This window comes from Erinaceus europaeus, chromosome 10, assembly GCF_950295315.1.
Source record: "Erinaceus europaeus chromosome 10, mEriEur2.1, whole genome shotgun sequence".
NCBI classification, from domain to species: Eukaryota; Metazoa; Chordata; class Mammalia; order Eulipotyphla; family Erinaceidae; genus Erinaceus; species Erinaceus europaeus.
Genome location: NC_080171.1, coordinates 52,600,503 through 52,628,371, shown reverse-complemented (window position 1 = coordinate 52,628,371; position 27,869 = coordinate 52,600,503). Strand labels below are relative to the sequence as shown.

Genomic DNA, 27,869 nt, shown 5'->3' with positions numbered 1-27,869 from the left:
TGGAATCAACTATACACTTAGGATTAAAACAATAAAGTTTCCCATGCAGGATCCCAAATCCTGTTTATTACTCTCTTCTTTCAAAGCCTCACGTACAATATTGTCTTATAACTTCAAGAAATGAAGAGAGAGGGGCCAGATGGTGATGCATTTGGTTGGGCTCATGCATCACAGTATGCAAGGACCCTGGTTCACACCACTGGTACCCACCTGCACAGGGGAAAGTTTGTGAGAAGTGAAGGGATGCTGCACAAGTCTCTCTCCCTCACTATCTCCACTTCTTCCCCATCTTCTCACTGTTTCTATCCAAAAATAAATAAGCAAACAAATTAGTTTTTTTAAAAAAAAAAATAAAATAAAATAAATGAAGAGGGAATGTGGGTCATAATCAAATATTTCAAGAAATAAGATGAGCCTCAGGAATAAATAAGCTTTACAAAGACCTCTGTGAACAGATGCCAGTCACAACATTATTTGCAGTCTTAAGTGACATCTTTTTAAGAAGGCCAGAAACTTCATGGAAGTTGATGCTCTGTGCTGGAAACCACATTTTAAAGTTAGTAATTAGATTTTTAACAAAGAAGCCTTGCTGCTAAAGCTGGAGTCTTGAAAGAGATTTATTGTGCTTTAGGGCTCCAACACTCAGCTAAAAGTGACTGTCATGACCCACTTTCTCCAGGCCTGGTTTGTACCTATTAGACTTCCATAAGTAAGGTTTCTGTCTCTGGAAATGATGACACATTTTTTATTGGTAAATGTCTCTAGGTATTAGACACTTTTATTGATGTCTTCTGTTGCCAGAGAAGTCACGAGTCTTTCCACCATGCTTTCTGAGGCTCCCAGTCAATTCAGTATTCTCCTTCCTCAACCTTGAGGGATGACAGTCCTGGTAAAAGACAAAACTACAGACCTATGAAGTGTATCAAAAGAAGTTCCTACTAGAAATTTTCTGAGGGTGTATGGGAGAGGGGGCAAGTACACAAGCAAATTTCTTTTTCCTTCTTAGCCCATAGATCAGATGACTACCTGGCCAGAAGCCATTCAGTCAAAGTATCAAGGTCTGTTCATAAACATTCTTCAAAGAACCCAGTCTCCAACTGGCACTTTCCAGTAGAAATATTTGAATTAGATATTTCTTTTGGAGTCCTTTTCTGTCCTCTTTCCCACTGTAAAAACAATTACCAGAGGATAATTTTCATCTTCTTATAACATTGGCCCAGATTTCATGTGGAAATGTGGATTATTTTGACACCTGCAAGCAGGTTAATAAGACAAGAAGTAGGATCATTTGCCCTTGGGCTGGCTAGACCAGCACAATCCATTGTTTCAGAATTTCAAAACACAGTTCCACCCAGTGGTGGGTAGTCAGAACTACTCTTTCCAGTTTTGCCATGGAAGTTATGAATATAGATAAGAAACAGTTTGCTAAACTGAAGAAGTGAGTTAGGAAAAATTAAATAAAATGAAATATTTTAAACATTAAGATGCAATAAAATCTTTTTGGTCCAGTTTCTAATGACATTTGTAATTTCTCAACAGGACCCCATGATGAATTTAATGGGTTTGGATTTGAAGAATGTTATAGCTAGACTCAAGACCAGAAGATATATATTTTTTATCTTATAAATAGCTGAATCATGTCCCTGTTTGGGAACAATCAATAAAATCTTGGCTTGAAAACTAGTTGAAATTGCCACTCTGGTGTAAATAAAAAAAAGGGGATAAGATACAGACAAGCGTAATAACAGCTCTCTGTTTCAAGTGTAAGAGTGTGTGCTGCTTGTAATGACAGTTCCTAATCTCCCCCACTGAAAAGTGACTTCCCCAGAATGAAGTAGGCTTAGATGGATTTTCCATTTAAATGGTCAAGGATTAAGAAGAGTTGGTTGGACAGGCATAACTCATTCATATAACATTCCACTTAAAATACACACACATACACATCATGATATCTTTATGAAAATAAGCTGTCTTCGTACTCACTGGAATTTGAAAACTAAAGCTGACACTAACCCATTGTGATTAATACATGACCTAGCTGGAAGGCTATGCTGCACTTCATTTGCTGAGCTTCTGTGACTATTGTATCACATTCTACAGTTTGTAGTGATGGATCCCCTCAAAGGTTATTTATATGAAAACATACATTTCACTTGAAACCCAACTAGGCTCATGCTTCTTGTAGATAGATTCATTATGACAGCCTTTAATTGGGCGAGCTGCCAAACTGCAGATCATTTAACAGCCTGTTTAAATGTAACAATCAACTAATATGCTTATTTGACTTACTTGTTGAAAATGATGTATTGAATAATATTTGATAGAGGTAGCATTGGAAAAAAAAACACTTTCCAAAGGCAGTTCGCAGGGAGTTTAAAAGTCCACAAAATTGACCATTGACTGGACATATATATCTTGAAGAGTTTAAGACATTAATATCTTGTCAAATGGTTCTATACTGCAGTAGAAGCCATGTATAACTCTGAGAGCTGAAAAGTTAATTCCTTAGAGGTACTTGTTTGTATCAAGTTTTGATTAGGTGGGTTGCAAGAACCCTTCTGAATTGGGAAAAAGAGAAATGCAAACATATTTAAAACTAGGTCCCATAATGTTCTTGCTTGATATTTTTATGACAAAAATCTTGAAAGGCATTCAATCCTGTCGTACAAAGTTTGAGACATTTCTAAGGTTTGCAGGATGGGACTTGATAATATGTGAGTAGTTGTCATGAGATAAATCTTTTTGTTTTTAAATCTTTTCACAAATCACTTCTTTATGTTCTTTGAAAAAAAAAAAGATTGATATTTTTAGGAAGAAAGAGGGATCACGGCACGGATCCAACAGTGTAGTACTGAGACTCAAACTGGGACTGCACACATACAAGGATGAGCCACTGTAGGCCCCTAACCACCAGGAAATTTTACATAGATATCACAGAGCCTACTGTAGAGCAAGCTCAGATCAACTGCAAAGTTGGTTGCTTTGTGAATGAATTACAATGGCAAAATTCACTTCAGAATTGTGCTTTGTCAGTTAACAAAATTGTATCAAATACTTTTTCAATATAGTTGTTAACAGTCATTTCAAGAGCAATTTCCTCTACAATCTCAATTAGAAAATGTTCTCTGGCTGCCTCCTTTCCCCCCATTGGAAGCAATGCATGGCTCAGTCTGGCAACTGTGGAGTGGAACTAATTTCTTCTCTTAATGCCTGTCTCCAATTAACTGGTGGGTAATATAAATGATTTACTGAAGAGACAGCTTTTCCCACTTACTCAAGCCTATTACCATTCTAAACCAACCAGGAATCAGCCACTAATTATCTTGGGAAGCTGCACTGTGTAATGGTAGAAAACACACAATTGCTGACATAGTGATTTAAGCAAGTTAATGGACCTTCCTATGCCTCAGTTTCCTCATTCATCAAATGGGGATCATTTTTGTTTCATATATTTATTTTGAATGTTAAAAAAAAATATGCCAAGAGCACTTAAGGCTGTCTGACTCACAACAGTGGTCAATAATCATGTGACTTAATAATCATGTGACTGGCAAGAAATAGTTAAATATAAAACAACTCCCCCCAGTCATAGTATTTAATTAGTTTGTGTTTGTTACAAACATGAACAATTTAATCCTATAATATTAAAAAAATATATTATTTCACCTGAGGACCAGGAGGTGGCACACCTGGCTGAGCACACACCTTGCAATGTGCAAGGAATGGGTTCAAGCCCCAGGTCGACACTTGCAGGGATAAGGCTTCACAAGTGGTGAGTCAGTGCTACACATGTCATGTCTTTTCTTCTCTTTCCCTCTACCTCCATATTCCCTTTTGATGTCTCTCTGTCTCTACCCAATAAAAAATAAACAACAAAATAAACAAATAAAAATACCTGAGTCCAGGAACATAATTGGTTCTGACATAAAGTTTAACTTAAGCTGAAAAGAGAGCTCATCAGGCAGGGCACATGCCTTGGCCAGGTTTGAGCCCTGGCACCATATGGCTGGTTCTGTGGTATCAAGAAAAATTCCAGTGTTATGATGTCTCTCCCTCTCTGTCTATGAATGGAAAAATGGGCTAGAATACTGAAATTGTGTGTGTGTGTGAAGTCCAGACTCCATATAAGAATTTAACTGGGTAGCAATTATAAAAGTTCAATTACCAACTAAAAAATTTAAACTAGTTTTTTAAAAAATTATCTTTATTTCTATTGGATAGAGATAGCCAGAAATAGAGAGGAATGGGGAGACAGGAAGAGAGACAGAGAGAAACCTGCAGCTCTGCTTCACCAGTCATGAAGTTTTCTCTCTGCAGGTGGGGAATGGGGGCTTGAACCTGGGTCCTTGTGCATTGTAGTGTGTGCACTCAACCAGGTACACCGCCACCCAGCCCCCTATACTATTGTTAATTGCATTATTTGAAGTACAGAACGGTAGGACTGAGAGTAATCCAGAACATTTTAATTTCTTCTTCTCAAAACATTCTATTAAGTAATTATAAAAGCATTAAGTTGGGCAAAAATGTAATATTACTCTTCATGCTGAAATGTTAATACTGACAAAGGTAAAATAGCGTACACAATTCTTAAGTCAACATTTAGAGATTATGTCTATTCAATATTATACTAACACTGTTTCTTGAATATTTTGTTTCTGTTGGTCAACCCAATCACAATCTCAGTTTAAAGGCCTAAATTTCTACATACTCTGAAACAGCCCCTACTCTAAAACAATCATTTCTAACCGTGTTAGATTAAAAACTAAATGCTAAGAAATCATGTGGTATCAAAGAAGTATCTTGTCTTTGCTCTCAGTCCACAGTATCTTCTCCAGTGGTATAATTTAGACTCTTTGTCACATGATTCTATCAGACTGTCCTTTGACCACTTTACACAGCACCTCTTTATGTGAATGCTTGATATCAATCAACTCTAACAAGCTACTACTAGAGTCTGAAATCATTGCTCTGTATCTGCCATTGATGCTAATGTACAGTGCCTCCAAACACAACTGATTGATGAATGGTCTATTATAGATAAACATATAAACTCATCACAGAGGGGACTGAATTCTCAGCTGGTACAATATATATCTTATCACGCAATAAGCCCATGGACAGCACCAAAGAGAAGTCTGTGAAAGATGAAATAGTGCTGTAGCCTCTCTTCTTTCTGAAATACATAGAATTTGAATTGGGTTGCATAGATAGTTCGGCATTATTACATACATTAAACTAACTAGCTAAATAAATAAACAACAAACTTATCAGCCAGGTTATTAGTTTCAGCACTCCCTTATAAATAACTAAAGAACCCCTTAGAAAATTATTTTATAGCGTGTATGTGTGTGTGTGTGTGTGTGTGTGTGTGTGTGTGTGTGTGTTGCTAGACTCTTATGCATGCATCACTCCACCTCTTAGGATGCCACCTCATATATAATTATTTCCATTACAAAGAGACAGGAAGAAAGAGGAAGAGACACTATAGCATTGCCCTATCCTCTGAGGAGCTTGCCCTGTTGCTATAATGCTCCCATGTGTTTTGAGGCTCAAACCTGAAGACTAGACATAACAAGGTATATTCTATAGCTATTCTAACTACTGGTCTCTGAATTAGGGTTTTTTTATTTGTTTGTCTGTTTTATCCTCCAGGGTTATCTCTGGGACTCGGTGCCTACACTATGAATCCACTACTTCTGGAGGCCATTTTTCCTATTTTGTTGCCCTTGTTGTATTTATTGTTATTGTTGTTGTATAGGACAGAGAGAAATCAAGAGAGGAGGGGAGACAAAGAATGGGAGATAAAGACAGACACCTGCAGACCTGCTTTACCACTTGTGAAGCGACCCACCCCTGCAGGTAGGGAGCCAGGGGCTCAAATCCGAATCCTTATACCTGGTCCTTGCACTTTGCGACATGTGCATTTAACCAGCTGCTCTACCGCCCGACCCTGGATTAGGTTTTTATAGTAATGATATAATACAAAAGCAGTAAATTATTCTTCGGTGTACTATGTGAATCAGTCTGTAAATTTAGTTCATATGGACTAGGAAAATTCCAAAGATAAGCAGCAAATATTCACTAAACTTAGATTTTTTTTTTTTTTTACTTAAGATACTTCATTTTAGAGTATCCTTGTCTATTTCAGGGCAACTGTAATTGAACACTATCCCATGGGTTTGCTTAAAGGCACAAAGTTGAGTTCATGTCAATGAATATTTTTTAATATTAGATTTTCACCATTGCTGACAAAGTTCTCTCTTATAAAGACATCAGAATTAAAACTTGTATATATTTTTTTATAAAAAGAATTAAAACCTGAAAATGTGCTTTCAAAGTAGGTTTAAATACATACATATCATTGATGTATTTCTAGTGTTAAAAATATTAGCAGAATCATGTTTCTCATATGAGAAGTTCCTCAGCCCGAGAAATATGCTTGCATAACAGTGGGAATTTTGAGTGCTCAGATTTTATTACTTTTTGTGTCTTTTAAATGATTACTCTTGATATCTATTTGTGCTTGGAGTAAATGATAAAATCATAGCAAATAGTGGACAACAGACATAAACAACAGATAGGACATAAAACTGGACAAAAATATATTATGTTTTTTCTTAAAGGATATCTTTTCACTTAATTCCAAAGGTCAAGTATTAAAAAAGTAGTCACCCTTCTAAAATGCTGAGATTAATCATTCTGACATTATTTACTAAAGTTGCAGTTCATGAACTGATAGAAAGTCCCATGATCTTATGTTCTTCTGTCATATATGTGACAACTCCTTCGTTATACTGTAAAGTAAAAATGTGAATAGTGTATGTATATTAAATCTTGGAAACTGATTTTTGTCACTTGATGTTTTATGTTTCAGTAACTGCTAGTTCAATCACTGCTAATAAAAACAGTATTTATTTTGTGATTATTTGCCAGACATTATCTTTAAAATTTTATTATGTTTTATTATTAATTTTTTATTATATTTAAGAATATTGCAATCATAAAAAAGTTCAGTGAATATAAATTATTAGCCATTTAATGCAAACTTAAAAAACACAATATAGGTGTTATTAAAATACTATATGAATACTTTCATATATATAATTTGTTTTATTTTAATGAGAGAAAAAGACACAAAAAACCAGAGCGCTTCTCAGTTCTGCCCTATGTTGGTGGAGTATTGAAGCTAGGCCTTTGGGGCCTTGGGCATGAAAGTCTTATTGCATAATAATCATAATCATTATGCTATCTTTCCCATTATTATGCACTATATATGTATTTTTAACATAAAAAAGTCAGTGACATTCCTCTATGCAAACACTAAGTTAGCAGAAGAAGAAATGCAGTAATCAATCCCTTTTAATATAAAAGCAAAAACAATATCTAGGAGTAAACCTAACAAAAGAAGTGAAAAACTTATATACTGAAAATTGACTCATTATTCAAGGAAATAGAAAAAAAAGACACAAAGAAGTGGAAAGATCTTCCATGTTCATGGGTTGGAAGAATTAACATAATCAAAATGAATATACTATCCTGAGTCATATAAAATTTAATGAAATCCCCATTAAGATCCCATTTAAGTTTTTAGGAGACCTGAACAAAAACTACAAATATTTATCTGGAATCAGAAAGGACCTAGAATTGCCAAACCAATCTTGAGAAGAAAGAACAGAACTGGAGGCATCACACTCCCAGATCTCATATTGTTTTATAGGGCCATTGTAATTAAAACTGGAACATAGACACAGTGGTCAGTGGAATAGAACTGAGAGCCCAGAAATAAGCCCCCTACACCTATGGACATCTAATCTTTGACAAAGGTGCCCAGACTATTAAATGAGGAAAGAAGAGTCTCTTCAAAAAAGCTGTTGGAAAAAATTCAGAAGAATTAAATTGAACCACTATATTTCACCAAACATAAAAGCAAATTACAGATGGATCAAGGACTCAGATAATAGTCCAGAAACTATCAAATACTTAGAGGAAAGTATTGGCAGAACTCGTTTCCATACAAATTTTAAAGACATCTTCAATGAAACGAATCCAATTAAAAGGAGACTAAATCAAAAATAAACCAGTGGGATTCCATCAAATTAAAAAGCTTCTGCATAGCAAAAGAAACCACCACCCAAACAAAAGGACCTCCCACAGGATGGGAGAATATCTTTACATGCCGTACATCAGACAACAGGCTAATAACCAAAATATATAAAGAGCTCACCAAATTCTTAGTCTCTTTTTTCTTTGCTTTTTTTTGCCAACAGGACTTTATTCTTGAGCTTGCAAGATTCCACTATCCGGGACAGGTCTTTCTTTCTACAGATAAAGGTTGAGAGACAGAGAGGGAGGAAAGGAGAGACACCACAGTACTACTGCATTCATATTTCATGTTTGCCTAGTGCTTCCATGCAGTGTCCAAGTGCTCAAACTCAGCTTCCTATACCTGGTAAAGGTGAGCTATTTCCTGGCCCCAATCTTTGAGCTATTCATTGAAAATCCACTGAAGTTCTGTACCTCTTTAAGACCTAAGCTCACATGTTTTTGTTACATTTGTTAGTGATATCTTTCAAAAATTAAATTTCCAAGTGGTTGCTACTAAAAATTAAAAAAAAAAAATGGAGCTATTATGCCTAGTGTGAGATTTTCTGAGCAACCTGCTTAAGTCTCTGAGTAAGTGGCTTGATGAATATCTGATCTTCAAGCTCTCTCTGCTCTTTCCACAGAAAAGTGAAAATGATACAGGTTACTAATTTAGAAGAGCAAAAATATCTTTGGTACATATATCCATAGTTTTATGTTTTAATGATATACATATACTTTTTTGAAGCTATTCTAACTTTTGTTTGCAACACTACATTTTAACATATAACTCAAAGTAACAAAACTACTATGAGATAAATCTTAATCTTCTTAATAGAAGCATATTTTTCCAAGAAGTACTTCTGGTAGCCAATTCAATTTATAGCCATAATAATTCTGCTAAGGGTCAGAGACTGAACAGGAATGCACATTTAAAGATACCTGGCTCCTTCAAAATTATTGCATCTGGGGGCATGGCAGTGGCACAGTGCATTAAGTGCACATGGTGCAAAGCATAAGGACTGGCATAAGGATCTGGGTTTGCGCCCTGGGCTCCCCACCTGCAGGGGGGGTCATTTCAAAGGCAGTGAAGCAGGTCTGCAGGTGTCTATCTTTCTCTCCCCCTCTCTGCCTTCCCCACTTTTCTTGATTTCTCTCTGTCCTATCCAATGACAGCAATGACAACAATAGTAACAGCAACAACAAACAACAAGGTCAACAAAAAGGGGAAATAGCCTCCATGAGCAGTGAATTTGTGGTGGAAGCACAGAACCCCAGCAATAACCATGGAGGCAAAAAAAAAAAAAAAAGAGAGAGAGAGAGAGAAAGAGAAAAGAAAGAAATTAACTGGAGATAAGGAAGAACTGAAAAAAAAAATACTGCACCTATTATCTTTGTATATAATATGCTAAGAGAAAATGCAACAGCCACTAGTCAATAAGGATTATAAAGCTTATGAGCATTTTTTGTATGCGGATCATTGCAATTAAGTGTGTTAATTCCTCCTCTTTATTCCACAATTTTTTTTTTCTTTTTTCTTGTTACCAGAATACTGCTCAGCTCTGGTTCAGAATAGTGAAAAAAACTGAACCTGGGACTTCAGAGCCTCAGGTATTTGAGTCTCTTTGCATAACCATTATGCTATCTACTCTTTCTCATCCCCTTCTCCCATCCCCCTAATAATTAGGAGCAAACACACCAACCTTTTGCCTTAGGAAAAGTTAATTCTGTCATAAGGGTACTGAGTAAAATCAAATAGGAATATGTTCAGAAAGAGTAAAGTGAGTAGTTGCCCTTGACATTTTACTACTGCTTGTATTTAAGGCCACTAAATATTCTAAAATAATAGTCAATTTAGATGTAAAATTAAGCAAATTAAGTTATTCTATCAGATGTTAGCAGCTAAATTTTAATGTTTCATTCCCTTTGGAAGGGTCTGTTAAACACCTTGAGAACATGTGGAAATAGTTACACTCCATTTTATATAAATATATACCTATGTATGTATATTATATACATATATGACTATGCATATGATGTGTATATACCATGTTGATAGGCCTAATTTTTCAGTTCATAGAACTAATACTTGACCTCACCAGTTTTCTCACCTCCCACAACTAACAGAGAAAAAAAAAGTTACTTTTAAAAAGAAATGTGTGTTTTAATGCGTAATTATTTTTGTTTGGGTTGAGCTTCAGAAAATTACTGACCTGACCAAAAAATAAAGTATTTTTATCACACCCTGTCATTAAAGATGGGCAATTTTGCGGATCCCCTTCTAAAAACTCATCTCAAGTTCACAAAGGACACCTCTATTTTACCAGTCACTGAAAGGAATAAGTAAGCCTCAATTGGGATAAATATTTAAATACCTTCTTTTCTCCCAAGCTATAATAGTGGTTTAAATAGCCACTTTGTGAACCACAAAGCTATAGGCAAATGAGGTTTACACTAATTACATACTGAAGAAAATCCCATTCTGTAATGAATTTCATGTTAACTGTTATCCTGAATTTGTATCCAGCTGACAAACCAAACCAACTCATGATCTGTTCCTAGACAATTTCAATAATGAGTAACAGTCTTTGCCAAACATCTGCTTTTTTCTGCAAATAGGGCAAATCACATACATGTAGCCTTTTAGGCAATGATTAGAAGCTTAGCTGCCTGCTGTGAATTCTAGAAAAATGGCTCACTTTTAAGTTTCTTTTCAATGTGTCCTGAATGGAATTAGTCCTTTAAGAGGATGCTAACTAGAAAGACTTTATACATATGGAAGTCAATTCTTAGCAAAAAGTTCTTTATTTTATTTTATTTTATTTTTTTATTTAAGAAAGGATAAATTAATAAATCCATAGGGTAGGAGGGGTACAACTCCACACAATTCCCACCACCCAATCTCCATATCCCACTCCCTCCCCTGATAGCTTTCCCATTCTCTATCCCTCTGGGAGCATGGACCCAGGGTCATTGTGGGATGCAGAAAGTGGAAGGTCTGGCTTCTGTAATTGCTTCCCCGCTGAATATGGATGTTGATTGGTCGGTCCATACTCCCAGTCTGCCTCTCCCTTTCCCTAGTAGGGTAGGTCTCTGGGGAAGCAGAGCTCCAGTTCTAGTTGAGGAGCAGAGTTTGTAAAAATACTCACTTAAGAGTCAATGGAAAACTGAGCTTTTAGCTAAAATGCCTACAAGTTAGATAAATCAGACTATCCTGGATTTTATACATCATTTGAAATACAAAAGGGGGGGTGGATTAAGAAAAACTAAAAACTATGGTGAAGGAGACAGAATAATGGTTATGCAAAAAGGACTTCTATGCTGGAGGTTCCAGAGCCTTAGGCTCAATGCCCCCACACCACTATACACCAAAACAGAGAAGTAATCCAATCTTTCTCTCCATATCTCCACCTCTAACTTAATAATGTACATATTTGGGGGGTTTGGGTGGTGGTGAACCTGGTTGAGCACACATGTTACAATGCACAAGGATCCTGGTTCAAGGCCCTGGTCCCCACCTGCAGAGGGAAAGCTTCACAAGTGGTGAAACACAGCTGCAGGTGTCTCTCTGTCTCTGTCCCTCTCTATCTTCCCATTCCCTCTCAAATTCTGGTTGTCTCTATCCAATAATAAATAAAGGCAATTTAAAAAAATTAAAAGCAAAAGTAAAATAAAAACGTACATATTTTTTAAAGAAACAGTGAAGACCTAGAAAGAAGACTGCACACATTTTATCCAGGAGTGTGGTGAGGTATTCCCAGCACTTAAACAGTCATCCAAATTATAATAAACATATTGAAAATGTATGTGTTACTTCCACAACTGTACATATTTCCAGTTAGCAAGTATTCCATTTAAACCTACTGAATATATACTTCAAAGGATATCATGCAATAGAACCTCAAATTCATCAATTCACTAAAAATTAAGCTAATTCCTATCATTTTAACAATAATATCTCACATCTAGGAGGGTTACATATCTAAAAGGCCTTTTTCACACATAGTCTATCACAGAATTTTCAAAGTGTTTTCTTATAAGATAATATTTATTTATCAAATGAGAGAACAGAACATTTTGACAAATGTGGTGGAGAAAAATCAAACCTATGGCCTCCAGCTTGCAAGTCTTATCTTCTGCCTACTGAGTCACTTTCCTGTTTTCAACAAATGTGTTTTCAATATAAGATACTAGGGACTGGCGAGAAAGCTCACCTGGTAAAATACATGTCAGGCCCCAGATTCAAGTTTCAACATTACACAGAAGCACCAGGGAAAGCTCCCTGGATGGCTTGACTCTCTTAGTCTTACCCTTCCTCCTCTTTCTCTCACACTATAATACATTCTTGCTCTGAAACAGAGAATAAAAAATATTGGGCTAGGATTTCAAGAATGGTGATATACACAATATTCTGGGTTCACTCCTGGGTGGAGCAAAGAGTTCATTCCCTGGAACCACACTTAAAAGGAAAAAAGAAAAGAAGCTAATCTCAGAGTATCAGACATGAACACAACTAAGTATGTATCATCTGTCATTGCAGGGTTGCTACTTTGGAGATGAAAAGAGGCATGGGCTGAGAACTCAAGAAGCACAGTTACATATCTGGTAGAGGGAGTGACATATGCATAAAAACCATTGGGATATTATGGAAGATTTGCTTTAAAGCAGGGAGAATTGTATAAACAGATTATGTTGCTCAATCACTTCTCTTCTCTCATCCACCTGCCTTTATGAAGTGGTTTTAGTGACCTCTACCAGGAAGTATTCTTGCTGATTTCCTACTCTGCTATAGATCCTCCTCTTAATGTAGCAGAAGCCCACAAAAAGAGAGAGAGAGAGAGAGAACCAAAGTGATTGCCACATTTCTAGTTAACTCAAGTAGCAATTCATATTTGAATTATTTCCCTTAGACAAACACAGAGATTATAGTGATTCATCTTTTAATGTCTTTCAAAAATAAAGACACACTTTTAAAGTCACATATACTGTAGGCCAAAAATGAAGTCCTTTGATAACCATATCTTTCAATGAAATAGTTAAAACATCATAAACTTATTGGAGATTCATTAGCTCCTGATATTTAAGAACCTTTGGTGTTTTCTTTCACCATAATTATATTTTGCAACCCCAGTTCTGATTGTTTGTGTGAGTAGGCAAATCCTCTGCCAGGTTAAATTCTTGTAATAACTCACTTATAATCTCAGTATGTTTATGGTAATTTAGTAGCACTCTAGTCTATTAGGTAAATAAAAGTCATCTTAAGTAATAATAATATTTATGATACCCTTCAAGACTTGTCTAGTGACAAACATTACTGTCAGCTTCACTGCTATGACTATTCCTTCATGTTCATAAGTATCTCATATTGAATTTCCTTTTAAAAATTTATTATATTTATTTATTTATTGGATAGAGACAGAGAGAAATTGACAGGAGAGGGGAAACAGAGAGAAAAAGAGACAGAGAGACACCAGCAGCCCTGCTTCACCACTTGTGAAGCTTTACCCCTGCAGGTGGGGATTGGGGACTGGAACCTGGGTCCTCACACATTGTAACACATGGGTCCAACCAGGTGTGCCACCACCCAGCCCCTTAAATTTCCTTTATTGTACAAATTATGTAATAATTAAACATGTCTATAAAATGTATATATACATATATCTATATATTATAATATGTATAATATAGATATATGTATAATACATACAGAATGATTTTTCAAAACTTTACATAACAAAATCACAAAAAAAACATATTTCAGCTTTTGCACAACATCAAATGGGACAAAACAAAAAATTTATTTATAAGACAGAGTTCATTTCCTTGGAAAGAGTGACAAAATTTAGTTGACAATATGTATGTACCATAGTAGGTGGCCCCTACCTCCCCTCTCACATACATACACACTAAAATAAAACCTTTATGAAAAGTTTAAAATTAATGTTTTCATTTAAAAGTCTACTGAGAAAAAGAATGTATTCAGATGAACCATAGGAAAATTCATTATACCAACTCTGGCAACTTTCATTACTCATCTAGCCCAAACTGGGACACAAACTTTGAGAAGTATGTAAATAATAAGAGGTAACACCTAAAATGGTCACTGACAGCAAATTTGCTAAATTTCTAGGAGAGATTTTATGACATAAATATGCAAAAAACAACCTCCTGACAGAGAAATCTGTGAAGAGGCAATGTAGTAGGGGTATAATGAAAGTCATTTTTGTATTTGCTCTGTGTGCATTTTATGATATTATTTTCTGGGAACCTATCAGTTTGTATGTTAACAAGAAATACACTGGCTTGTGCATACAAGCCTCTGCTGATTCCAGTATAACTGGTTCTGAACACATGCTTACCACCAAGAACAATCACAGTTATTATTTTCAGAAGTCATCAATCCAATTTTCACAACAAAATCCCAATCACAAGTGATTTGCAAACAAAGAACCTACTCTTTGACAACTCCAGTCAACTGTACCATTTCCCTTCACTTGAGAGTCCATTTTACCTACGGTGACATACATACACCCTGTCCAACGCTTGATGTCTCGTCATCCAATCTGGTCTCCTACGCCTACACTGAACTTCTCTGTTCCAGACTCTTGGAAACAGAGTTGGCAGTCAGCTGAGGTAAAGAACAAACACCTCATCACAGACCCCTGCAAGCGTCAACCCGGCTTTGACCTAGCACGTTATGATTGGGCCCTCCTCAATTGTTATCGAACAGGCCATGGCCGGTGCACCGCTATGTTCCATTGCTGGGGAGCCAGAGACGACCCGAACTGCCCCTGCGGCTACAGACAGACTATGACCCACATAGTCAAAGACTGCCACCTCTCCAGATTCAAAGGAGGTCTCGAAACTTTACATTAGGCTCAACCTGACGCTGTTAACTGGCTACGGAAGAAGGGCAAACGCTAGAAGAAGAACCTAGGGTGACGCTCTAAACTACCATCAAAGAAACACACTTTCCACAGATCCTTAAAACACCTCGAATTTTACATACCGATCTCATTTTTCCTTCACTAATTCAAATTATTGCTATGCCATGTTAAGACTCAGAGAAAACACTATTAATGTAAATCTCCATATGATCTCCCAAGCAAACTTTAACACTCTAGTGAAATGCTTTAGGTTTGGCAGTCAGAGGAAAAGTGAAAAAGATGTTCCATACAGTCTATCACTCTGTCTTATCACTTTGTTTCCCTCTTATGAGTATCAGAAAATACCATCCAAACCACTTTAAATTTGTTAAAAAGTCAGCCACCACCTTATGTCAGAATTAGCGATTGCACTTAAAAGTTTCTAAGAATAAGTAGAAGAGACACTGTACCGAGTCTTCAGTTTTGTGACTATTCAAGAGGTCAGACAAGAAATCTTCATGAAGGCTCTCTCTTCGAATCAGTGTAAATTCCCGCAGGAAAACAGCCCCTTGGCTTTGGTCTCCGCATACCTAGAGAGATAAGATAGTTGAATTAAGCCTTCAGAGTCTGCAGGGAGGGGTACTAAGGGATTAATGTAGAATCTTGGATTCAATTCAAGTCTAATTAGGACAATCAAAAAGAAGGCATGCAGAGGGGCTCGGGCGGGTTAAGCGCATGTGGCGCAAAGCGCAAGGACCGGCTCAAGGATCCCAGTTTGAGCCCCAGCTCCCCACCTGCAGGGAGTCGCTTCACAGGCAGTGAAGCAGGTCTGCAGGTGTCTATCTTTCTCTCCCCCTCTCTGTCTTCCCCTCCTCTCTCCATTTCTCTCTGTCCTATCCAACAACGAACAACATTAGCAATGGCAATAACAATAACCACAACGAGGCTACAACAACAATGGCAACAAAAAGGGGGGGAATGGCCTCCTGGAGTGGTGGATTCATGGTGCAGGCACCGAGCCCAGCAATAACCCTGGAGGAAAAAAAAATAAGGCATGCAAATACATATTAATGTGAAAGTGACTAGAACATTCTAGTATGTGACTGCTTAGAAACATGCCAGGAAAGTCCCAGCTACATTGGTGCCTCCTAACTAAGTGGTGCATGATGTAAAAATTCAGTGATTATAAGTTATCTCTGAAGTCAGATCTACTATGGTCTAGTTCCTAGACTCTCTCATTACACTGGATGAACCATAAGAACGCAGCACATAGGGTCTTGGACCCACAGAGTTCTATCCCTGATTACATAGATTTGAGAACCTAAGGTGGATTCCGATGAGTTCAAATATAAAAAAGCTGGCCAGAGCCCAGAACTGACTTCCTGGGTTATTCAAGTGCTCTAAAACCAGATACTTTTCAGCAACTATGGAGTGAGGGGTACTGGTGAACTCTGTTTGTTTGTAGGTTTGTTTGTTTAAAATATTTATTTAATTTTTGTTGCCCTTTTTTATTGTTGTAGTTATTATTGTTGTTGTTCTTATTGATCTCATTACTGTTGGGTAGGACAGAGAGAAATGGAGAGAGGAGGGGAAGACAGATAAGACACCTGCAGGCCTGCTTCACCACCTGTGAAGCAACTCCCCTGCAGGTGGGGAGCCAGGGGCTGGAACCAGGATCCTTATGCTGCTCCATGTGCTTTGTGCCACCTGCACTTAACCTGCTGAGCCACCGCCCAGAGCCCTATTGCACCCACTGGTGAACTCTAATCTAGTTCCTACCAGGTTCTTTACACATTATCTTGCACCTGCCCCCAGAAGGGTCTGTTATTAGCAACACTTTACAAATTAGGAACCGGAAGCATTAAAGATTTCAATAATTTGAAGTTAGTAATTATTGAAGTCAGTCCTTAAATAATTAAACAAAATTCTGACTCTAAAGCCTTTCTTTCTTTGTGTTACATTATCTTGCTACTGATAGTTTCAAGTATCTTGAGAACAAAATAAGTGACTTCATTAAACCTAAGGATTAATCAATTCACTCAGGTCCCTACTACCTCTCTGAGTGTGTTTTGTAGTAAAAGTTTTGTAGCTTCCTAAAACTACGTACTAAGTATTGAAACCAGAATCTGAATGCCAGCTATTGGTATTTAAGTAGAGCAACTGTAGTCCATCCTAGGCAATTTAGGGAGTTCTGCTTGAAGATAAGCTTTATAGCCTCAAGCTTCAGAAGCCAACACTATTGCTCCTGCCAGCAGAGTCCCAAGGATAGGTAGATTATGGTCCATTGGAACAAAAGTGATAATCAACACTACTGGACTGCCAACATGATAGGAGAAAATTTGTAAAAACAAAGGAACAAAAGACTTTTCAAGAATGATCACAACAGATCTACTCATGTGTATTGTTGTGGGTTAAGATCAGTTGAGGTGGGGGCCTGGAGGTAGCACAGTGGGTTAAGCACACATAGCGTGAAGTGAAAGGACTGGCTCAAGGATCCCTGTTTGAGACCCCGGCTCCCCAACTGCAAGGAGGTCTCTCCACAAGCAGTAAAGCAGGTCTGCAGGTGTCTGTCTTTCTCTTCCCTTCTGTCTTCCCCATCTCTCTCAATTTCTCTCTGTCCTATCCAACAAGAACGGCAATAACAACAAGGGCAACGAAATGGGAAAAAATGGCCTCCAGGAGCAGTGGATTCAGTAATTCAGGCAGAGGGCCCCAGGGATAACCCTGGAGACAAAAACAAACAAACAAACAAACAAACACACACACACACACACAAAAAAAAAACCAAACAAATAAAAAAAAAACACCTGTTAAAAAAATCAACTGAGGTTCTGCAGGTTTAAGAAAAGTTATAATATTACTACTTGCTTAACCATAAAGAAGAATAAAGATTGATGATATTACCCAGATTAAGGCTTATCTCCAGGTACAAGATTTTCTTTTAAATTTAATTAATTTATTTTTCTTCTTTTATTGGGGGGGGGAGAGGAGGTGTTTAATGGATTATAGCACTGCTGTTGACACATGGGTTCAGTCTCTAGTTTCTTCATGATAGGTGTCTGCAAAACACACTCACCCCCAATTTAGGTCCTGTTCCACCATCATACAACAGAAAAAGACTTTCTGAGAAAGCTGTCTCTATGGTAGGGACAGCATCTAATAACAGAGCATCTGGTTTTCATCCCGCGGGTCATCATCTTCTCGTCATGCAAGTCTCCCTCCTGACTCCTTGAAGTCCCAGGCCCCTATTTTATTTATTAGTTCAGGACAAAAACCCTCTTTCACATGTATTATAGGATTTATATCCATATAGACTCTCCATACATACGTAGTTAAATCTATTCTTTTCTTCTACTAATCCATTTGATGTAAATTTGATTGCTCAATCACCCTGTGAAGAAGCCAGGAGGGTAGAAGGAAGTTTCCTCTCCACCCCTATCCATTCAATAAATAACAGCCATTATTATTATCAAAAGCACATTGTGCTGAAGAAACTAGTAAAAACTCTAAGTATGAGGTTCTTTGATGATATTGAAGGGCATTGCAATTAATTCTTAGATAATTTTCAAATTAGTTTAACTTCTTGTCTATTACACACTTTGAATTTTATGCTTTTTCATGGTACTGATCTATCACTACTGAATATGTGGGTATTTATTATATTAATTTATGCCTTCATGAACATCTGGAATAGGTCACAATAAGCTAACATCATTTAAAATGTTAAGTCTTTAGACAGAAGTATAAATATAATTATTTTCTTTCATTATTTCCTTTTTTTTCTTTTTTTCTTTTTTTTAGCAGAGCACTGCTCAGTACTGGCTTCTGGTGGGTGCGGGCCATTGAACCTGGAACTTTGAAGCCTCAGACAGTAGGGTCTCTTTGCATAACCATTATGCTATCTACCTCTGCCCAAAGTATAATTTTCTTTAACTTAAAAAAATAAAGGGGGGAAGGTGGAGCCAAGATGGTGGACTGAGAAGTAGCTTCTGGTCTGAGTTCTGACAACAACTGCTGGAAATGGTAGGATTTTTTTGCCTTCAACAGGACAGTGAATTCGGGGTCCTAGCTGGGACACCAAGGGGGTAAATATAGCCCAGTTTGGGTTAGAATATAGAGGAAAAAAGAAAGGAAAATTTTTTTTATTATTCCCGAAGTGCACCCCCCCATAACCAGACCCTTGGTGCCAGAGAGCTGCTCCTAGCAGGCTCCCCTGCTGAGCTTCTTTCTTTACAAAGATTCCTGGCCCAACAGGGGTTCCATTCCAAGTCTATTCCTTTCTGAAACTCTTGGCCCTCTTTCTTTCTAAATGACCAATTGGATCTACAAAAGGGAAAGACTGCGCTGAGGTGTTCATTTTATTTATCTATTTTTTTATTTTATTATTATTATTTTTTTTTACTTTCTGAACAATCAGCTGTCTCTGCTCAGGAGGCTCGAGGCAGTCTGGGACAGGTTTTTTACCTTGCTCTATTTTATTATTAATATTATATAAAGGTGTATCTTTTCCTCCCCTCCTATAGGTTGACCAGAATTAACTATTAGTGTATTTTCCATTGCTAGGGGACTGGACGTCTTATCCATTGTGAGAGGAACTTGTTTCACTACTCCTATATCCTGTACCCACTCTCCCCTTCTCCCTCCTTCTAGCTAATTAAAAAAATAAAATAAAAATAATTAATAAAAAACTTTCCTTTCACTGCTCCTTTATTACAGTTCTTTTTATTATCTTTTTTCTTTTCTCTCTATTGTTTTTCTTCCTTTTTTTTTCTTGTCTTCCTTTCTTCCTCCTTCTTTGGCTTTCTGAATTCACTGATACTCATTTGTGAATTATTTTGGGGAAGAAATCTGACTCAGAGTGGACTCTCTATGTGTGTATCTACACTCTACTTCCCTTTCTACTATTACTACCCCTAGAATATACAGTGGGTAGTAGATTTACATAATTGTCTTTTCTTGCTATCCCTTTTTTCCTTTCTCTTTCTTCTTCACTTGGACTTGGTTGCTATTTTTTCACGGACTGGAGACATTGTTTGGCTAAGTGGTAGTGGTTAAACTGCTTCAATCCTTGCTTTAGTTGTTACTGTAATTTCTGAGGTTGGTGATTGCATTTGTCATAAAGGTATTTAGTACAGTGTTGCTTGTACTCAAAACACAATAACTGAGGAACAACAAAACATAAAAATAAGAAACACATTAATCAAAAAGATGGGTAGATCCAGAGCAAATAAAACTGCTACAACAATGAATGAAGACAAGAGCCCAGAATAAACTACAATTCAGCCAGAAGTAACCATAGATAATAAAAATATGCAAGCAATAATAAACTTATTAATCACAGAAATGAAAACAACTTTGGAGGAAATAAATGGCAGTATTAGGGAAACAACAGTTGAGACCCTCAAGGAGAATACTGATTATCTTGAGGGAATTAGAGAAATGAAAGCTGAAATAGCTGTAATGAAGAAAGAAGCTGAGGGAAGAGAAAGCACACTAACAGAAGCAGAAAACAGAATTAGTCAGACAGAGGATGAGTTAGAGAAAACGAAGAAAGAGGTGAAAGAGCTTAAAAAGAGATTGAGAGACACTGAAAACAACAACAGAGACATATGGGATGATCTCAAAAGAAGTAACATTCATATAATTGGCCTGCCAGAGGAAGAAAGAGAGGAAGGGGAAGCAAACATTCTAGAGGAAATAATAGAAGAAAATGTCCAGACCTGAATAACAGAAAGGACATCAAGATTCAAGAGGCCCAGAGAGTACCAAAGAGAATCAACCCAGACCTGAAGACACCAAGACACATCATAGTCACAATGAGAAGAAGTAAGGATAAAGAAAGGATCCTAAAGGCTGCAAGAGAGAAACAAAAAGTCACATACAAGGGAAAACCCATAAGATTATCTGCAGACTTCTCCACTCAAACTCTAAAAGCCAGAAGGAAGTGGCAAGATATCTATCGAGCCCTGAATGAAAAAGGGTTTCAACCAAGGATAATATATCCTGCTAGACTTTCATTCAAATTAGATGGAGGGATCAAAACCTTCTTAGACAAACAACAGTTAAAGGAGGCAATCATCACCAAACCAGCCCTGAAAGAGGTTCTAAAAGACCTCTTATAAACAAGAACATCACTATAATACTTGCAATATAACAGAGCAAACAAAAAAATTTTTTTAACAAAGGCACTACAATACATTAAATCCATAATATCAATAAACGTCAATGGCTTAAACTCACCCATCAAAAGGCATAGAGTGGGAGGATGGATTAGAAAACAGAACCCAACCATATGCTGCTTGCAAGATCCCATCTGACACAACAAGATAAACACAGACTTAAAGTGAAAGGATGGAAAACTATCATACAGGCTAAAGGACCACAAAAAAAAAAAAAAAAAGCTGTAACAGCCATTCTCATCTCTGACACAATAGATTTTAAATTTAATAAAGTAATAAAAGATACACAAGGACATTACATAATGATTAGAGGATCAATCAGCCAAGGAGACTTAACAATTATTAACATCTATGCACCCAACGAGGGACCATCCAAATACATCAAACACCTACTGAAAGAACTTCAAATATACATCAATAGTAATACAAAAATAGTGGGAGATTTTAACACCCACTCTCACACTTAGACAGATCAACAAAGCAGAGAATCAACAAAGAAACAAGAGAATTAAATGAAGAGATGGTCAGACTAGACCTCCTGGATATCTTCAGAGCCCTTCACCCAAAAACACTGGAATACATAGTCTATTCAAATCCACACAATACAACTCAAAGATAGACCACATGTTAGGCCACAAAGACAGCATCAGTAAATTCAGGAGCACTGAAATCATACCACGTATTATCTCAGACAACAGTGGAGTAAAACTAACATTTAACAACAAACAAAATTATTAAAGGACACAGAATTTGGAAACTAAACAACATACTGCTTAAGAACCACTGGGTCAGAGAATCACTCAAACAAGAAATTCAAATGTTCCTGAAAACAAATGAAAATGAAGACACAACCTATCAAAATATTTGGGACACAGCTAAAGCAGTATTGAAAGGGAAACTCATAGCCATACAATCACATATTAAACAACACGAAAAAGCTCACATAAACAACATTACTACACACCTCAAGGACTTAGAGGAACAAAGGAACCCTAAAGCAACCAGAAGGACAGAAATCACTAAAAGTAAAGCAGAAATAAACAACATTGAAAATAAGAGAACCATACAGAAGATCAATGAAGCCAAATTTTGGTTCTTTGAAAGAATAAACAAAATTAACAAACCCCTAGCCAGACTAACTAAGCAAAAAAGGGAAAAGACTCAAATTCATAGAATTGTAAACGATAGAGGAGATATCAGAACTGATACCACAGAAATTCAGAAAATCATGTGAAACTTCTATGAAGAACTATATGCCACCAAGCTAGAAAATCTGGAAGAAATGGAAGAATTCCTAGAAGCATATGCTCTTCCAAAACTGAACCAAGAAGAACTACAAAACCTAAATGCACCAATCACAGATAAAGAAATAGAAACCGTTATTAAGAATCTCCCCAACAACAAAAGTCCTGGACCAGATGGCTTCACAAAAGAATGCTACAAAACCTTCAGAAAATAGTTAGTACCCATACTTCTAAACCTTTTCCATAAGATCGAAGAAACAGGAACACTCCCTTCCACCTTCTATGAAGCCAACATCACCCTGATACCAAAAGCTGATAGGGACACAACAAAAAAGGAAAACTACAGACCAATATCTCTGATGAACATAGATGCCAAAATATTAAACAAGATCTTGGCCAACTGGATACAGAAGCATATCAAAAAGATTGTTCATCACTACCAAGTGGGATTTGTCCCAGGAATGCAAGGTTGGTTCAACATATGTAAGTCAATCAATGTCATTCACCACATCAATAAAAGCAAAGCCAAAAACCACATGATTATCTCAATAGATGCAGAGAAAGCCTTTGACAAGATCCCACACCCATTCATGCTCAAAACTCTACAAAAAATGGGAATAGATGGGAAATTCCTCAAGATAGTGTAATCCATATATAGCAGACCTACAGGCAACATCATACTCAATGGACAGAAGCTGAAAGCATTCCCCCTCAGAGTGAGGACTAGACAGGGCTGTCCAGTGTCACTTTTACTCTTCAACATAGTATTGGAAGTTCTTGCCATAGCAATCAGGCAAGAGAAAGAAATCAAAGGAATACAGATTGGAAGGGAAGAAGTCAAACTCTCACTATTTGCAGATGATATGATAGTGTACATAGAAAAAAACCTAAAGAATCCAGCAGAAAACTACTGGAAGTTATTAGGCAATATAGCAGGGTGTCAGGCTACAAAATCAATGTACAAAAATCAGTGGCATTTCTTTATGCAAACACTAAATCTGAAGAAGAAGACATCCAGAAATCACTCCCATTCACTCCTGCAGCAAAACCAATAAAATACCTAGGAGTAAAGCTAACCAAAGAAGTGAAAGAATTCTATACTGAAAACTATGAGTCACCATTTAAGGAAATAGAAACTGATACCAAGAAATGGAAAGACATCCTATGCTCATGGATTGGAAGAATAAATATCATCAAAATGGATATTCTCCCCAGAGCCATATACAAATTTAATGCGATACCCATCAAAGTTCCACCAAGCTTCTTTAAGAGAATACAACAAAAATTACAATCATTTATCTGGAACCAGAAAACACCTAGAATTGCCAAAACCATCTTGAGGAAAAGAAACAGAAATGGAAGCATCACACTCTCAGACCTCAAACTCTATTATAAAGCCATCATCATCAAAATAGCATGATACTGGAACAAATATAGGCACACAGACCAGTGGAACAGAATTGAAAGCCCAGAAATAAATCTCCACACCTATGGACATCTAATCTTTGATAAGGGGGCCCAAAGGATTAAATGGAAGAAGGAGGCTCTCTTCAATAAATGGTGCTGGGAAAACTGGGTTGAAATGCAGAAGAATGAAACTGAACCACTTTATCTCACCAGAAACAAAAATCAACTCCAAATGGATTAAAGACCTGGATGTTATACCAGAAACAATCAAATACTTAGAGGAAAACATTGGTAATACACTTTCCCACCTAAACATGAAGGACATCTTTGATGAAACAAACACAATTGCAAAGAAGACTAAAGCAGAAACAAACAAATGGGACTACATCAAATTGAAAAGCTTCTGCACAGCCAAAGAAACTATCACACAAACAAAGAGACCACTCATAGAAGGGGAGAAGATCTTTACATGCCACACATCAGACAAGAGACTAATCACCAAAATATACAAAGAACTCAGTGAACTTATCACCAATAAAGCAAATGACCCCATCCATAAATGGCCAGAAGATATGAACAGAACATTCACTCCAGAGGAGATCCAAAAGGTTAACAAACATATGAAAAGCTGATTGTCAGAGAAATGCAAATAAAGACAACAGAGAGATACCACCTCACTCCTGTAAGAATGGCATACATCAAAAAGGACAGCAGTAACAAATGCTGGAGAGGCTGTGGGGACAGAGGAAGCCTTTTGCACTGCTGGTGGGAATGTAAATTGGTACAGCCTCTGTGGAGATCTGTCTGGAGAACTCTCACAAGTCTAGATATGGACCTTCCATATGACCCTTTCCTGGGGACATACCCCAAGGACTCCATAACACCCAACCAAAAAGATATGTGTACTCCTATGTTCGTAGCAGCACAATTCATAATAGCTAAAACCTGGAAGCAACGCAGGTGCCCAACAACAGATGAGTGGCTGAGAAAGCTGTGGTATATATACACAATGGAATACTATGCAGCTACTAAAAACAACGAACTCAACTTCTCTGACCCATCTTGGTCAGAGCTAGAAGGAATTACGTTAAGTGAGCTAAGTCAGAAAGATAAAGATGAGTATGGGATGATTCCACTCATCAACAGAAGTTGAGAAAGAAGATCTGAAAGGGAAAATAAAAGTAGGATCTGACTAAATTGAAAGTAGGTCACCAAAGTAAAAACCCTGTGGTGAGGGGTAGACATGCGGCTTCCTAGGCCAGTGGTGGGTGGCCGTGAGTGGCTGGGATAGGACACAGTCTTTTGGTGGTGAGAATGGTGTTTATGTACACACCTATTAAACTGTAGTCATACAAATCACTATTTAATTAATATGAGTGGGGGAAAATTGATTGTATGTCTAACAAAGGGACTTTTCAAAGTTAACCCAATTACCAGATAATGTGATGATAACAGTAACTATCCATTGTCTTCTTGAACCCTAAGACAGCAGGAGCCTCACATTTCTACTATAGAGCCTAAACTTCCCCCATTCCTGGGACCCTAGGGTAGGGCCCACTTTCCCGTATGCTTCTCCCAATTCTTATCAAATAATATTGCATCCACTGATTGCAACCTAATCAATGCAACGAGTGCCACCCCAGCATGCTTCACTTAGACTGTGTCCAGAGACTCAGGTGTGGAATGATGACCCTTCAGCTTCATCACTTGGAGTGAGACCTTTCCTTTCATAGTATTCTCTAATTCCATTCCAGGTGGTCCACTTCCTAACAAAGTCCCAAAACCTAGATATAGACCAGGTTCCAGGAGACAGAGCATATGTTCACACGTATCCATAAACTAGGGAAAATATATACCAGAAATAGTAGTACACTAGAGTTTGCAGTGAGTACCCCACAACACTTCATCTCCACTATTCCAACCTTTGGGTGCATGGTTCTTCAACAATTTGTTTGGCTTTGTATGTTAACTCTCTTTTCAGCCCCCAGGTTCCAGATGCCATCAGGATGCCAGCCAGGCTTCCTCTTACTGAAGACCCCACTAATGTGTCCTGGAGCTCTGCTTCCCCAGAGACTCACCCTACTAGGGAAAAAGAGGGGCAGACTGGGAGTATGGATCGACCAGTCAATGCCCATGTTCAGCGGCGAAGCAATTACAGAAGCCAGACCTCCCACCTTCTGCAACCCTCAAAGACGCTGGGTCCATACTCCCAGAGGGATAGAAAATGGGAAAGCTATTGGGGAGGGGATGGGATATGGAGATTGGGTGGCAGGAATTGTGTGGAGTTGTACGCCCCCATCCTATGATTTTGTTAATATCTCCTTTCTTAAATGAATAAATAAATAATAAAAAAAGTAAAGGGGGTAGGGTAGGTGACACACTCAGTTGAGAGCACATACTTTACAATGTGCTAGGACCTGGGTTCAAGCTCCTGGCCCCATTTGTAGGGGGAAATCCTAGTAAGTGGTGAAACAGTGTTACATCCCTCTCTTTCTTCCTGCATTCCCCTTCTTTCTCAATTTATCTCTGTCTATATCCAACAAGTAATAAATAAATTTTTTTAAAAAACTGAATTGGATAGACTACTGCTTTGTTTTATGTGTGGTCCAGGTTTGAGATCAGTTACCAGAGCATTAAAGGATGCTTTGGTGCTGTTCTCTCTCACTCTCACAAGTGGTCTTGCTTGCTGGTTCTCTGGCTCTAGCTTTGGCTGCAAGTATTTAGCCTGGTGTGGTGAATCTCTGGAGATGACCGCAAACTACACTTCACCTCACCATAATTTATGTCCTTTAATGCTATCTACAAATAACAATATTCTAGATACTGACAGGACCAGTTGATTCTAATCTACCTGGTCTAATAATGTAGGTAGCTTAGTATTTGAAAAAAAATTATTTTTAGAAATGCTTCAACAACTTTTAGAGATGCTTCAACAGTGGATTCATATAGTACCAGCACTGAGCCCCAGTGATAACACTAGTGGCAAAAAGAAGAAAAGAATGAAAAAAGAAAGAAAGAAAGGAAAGAGGAAAAAGAAAAGAAATGAAAGGAGAGAAAAAAAAAAGCTTGAGGAGAGTGACTTCAGGAATTCCCAGTGTTCAATCAGTTTACAAATTTGAGACATTAAGTACTTAGACTAAAGGAATATATAATTAGAGCTGAAATCTAGGCGTTTAAAAAACTTGAGATATTCAATCCATTTTTGCCCTGACATACAGAATAGTGATTTATAAGATTATAAATTAATAGGAATATAGTTTAACATTATTCCCACCACCAAAGATCTGTGTCCCAATCTCCAGCCCCATATGATTGACCAGAAAAATCTACCCTTCCCTCCAGAGTCTTTTAGTTTGGTGCAATACTCTAAACCTAGTCCAAGTTCTGCCCTGTGTTTCTCATAGAGAGGGATCATCCTATACTCATTCTTCTTTTTCTGACTTATCTCACTCAACATGATTCCTTCAAGTTCTTTTTTAAAATTTTTTTTTATTTAAGAAAGGATTAATTAACAAAATCATAGGGTAGGAGGGGTACAACTCCACACAATTCCCACCACCCAATCTCCATATCCCACCCCCTCCCCTGATAGCTTTCCCATTCTCTATCCCTCTGGGAGCATGGAACCAGGGTCATTGTGGGTTGCAGAAAGTAGAAGGTCTGGCTTCTGCAATTGCTTCCCCACTGAACATGGGCGTCGACTGGTCGGTTCATACTACCAGTCTGCCTCTCTCTTTCCCTAGTAGGGTGTGTCTCTGGGGAAGCTGAGCTCCAGGACACATTGGTGGGGTCTTCAATCCAGGGAAGCCTGGCCAGCATCCTGATGGCATCTGGAACCTGGTGATTGAAAAGAGAGTTAACATACGAAGCCAAACAAATTGTTGAGCAATCATGGACCCAAAGCTTGGAATAGTGGAGAGGAAGTGTTAGGGAGGTACCCACTGCAAACTCTAGTGTAATTCTGCTTTCAGGTATATATTTTGCAGTAGTTTATGGATACGTGTGAACATAAGCTCTCTCTCACAGAAACTGGTGTATATCTAGGTTTTGGGACTTTGTTAGAAAGTGAACCACCTGAGATGAAATTAGAG

At 37.5% G+C, this 27,869-nt stretch overlaps 1 protein-coding gene across 2 annotated transcripts in view; it reads right to left on the bottom strand.

Moving 5' to 3' along the window:
* The window catches only part of ADAMTSL1 (ADAMTS like 1), a 1,221,418-nt gene that overhangs the window by 850,768 nt on the left and 342,781 nt on the right, over positions 1–27,869 (bottom strand). For both annotated transcript variants that reach the window (XM_060199610.1, XM_060199611.1), the window contains exon 2: positions 15,419–15,538. In XM_060199610.1, coding sequence (XP_060055593.1) covers positions 15,419–15,538 — 120 coding nt within the window. The remainder of the gene's footprint in view (positions 1–15,418; positions 15,539–27,869) is intronic.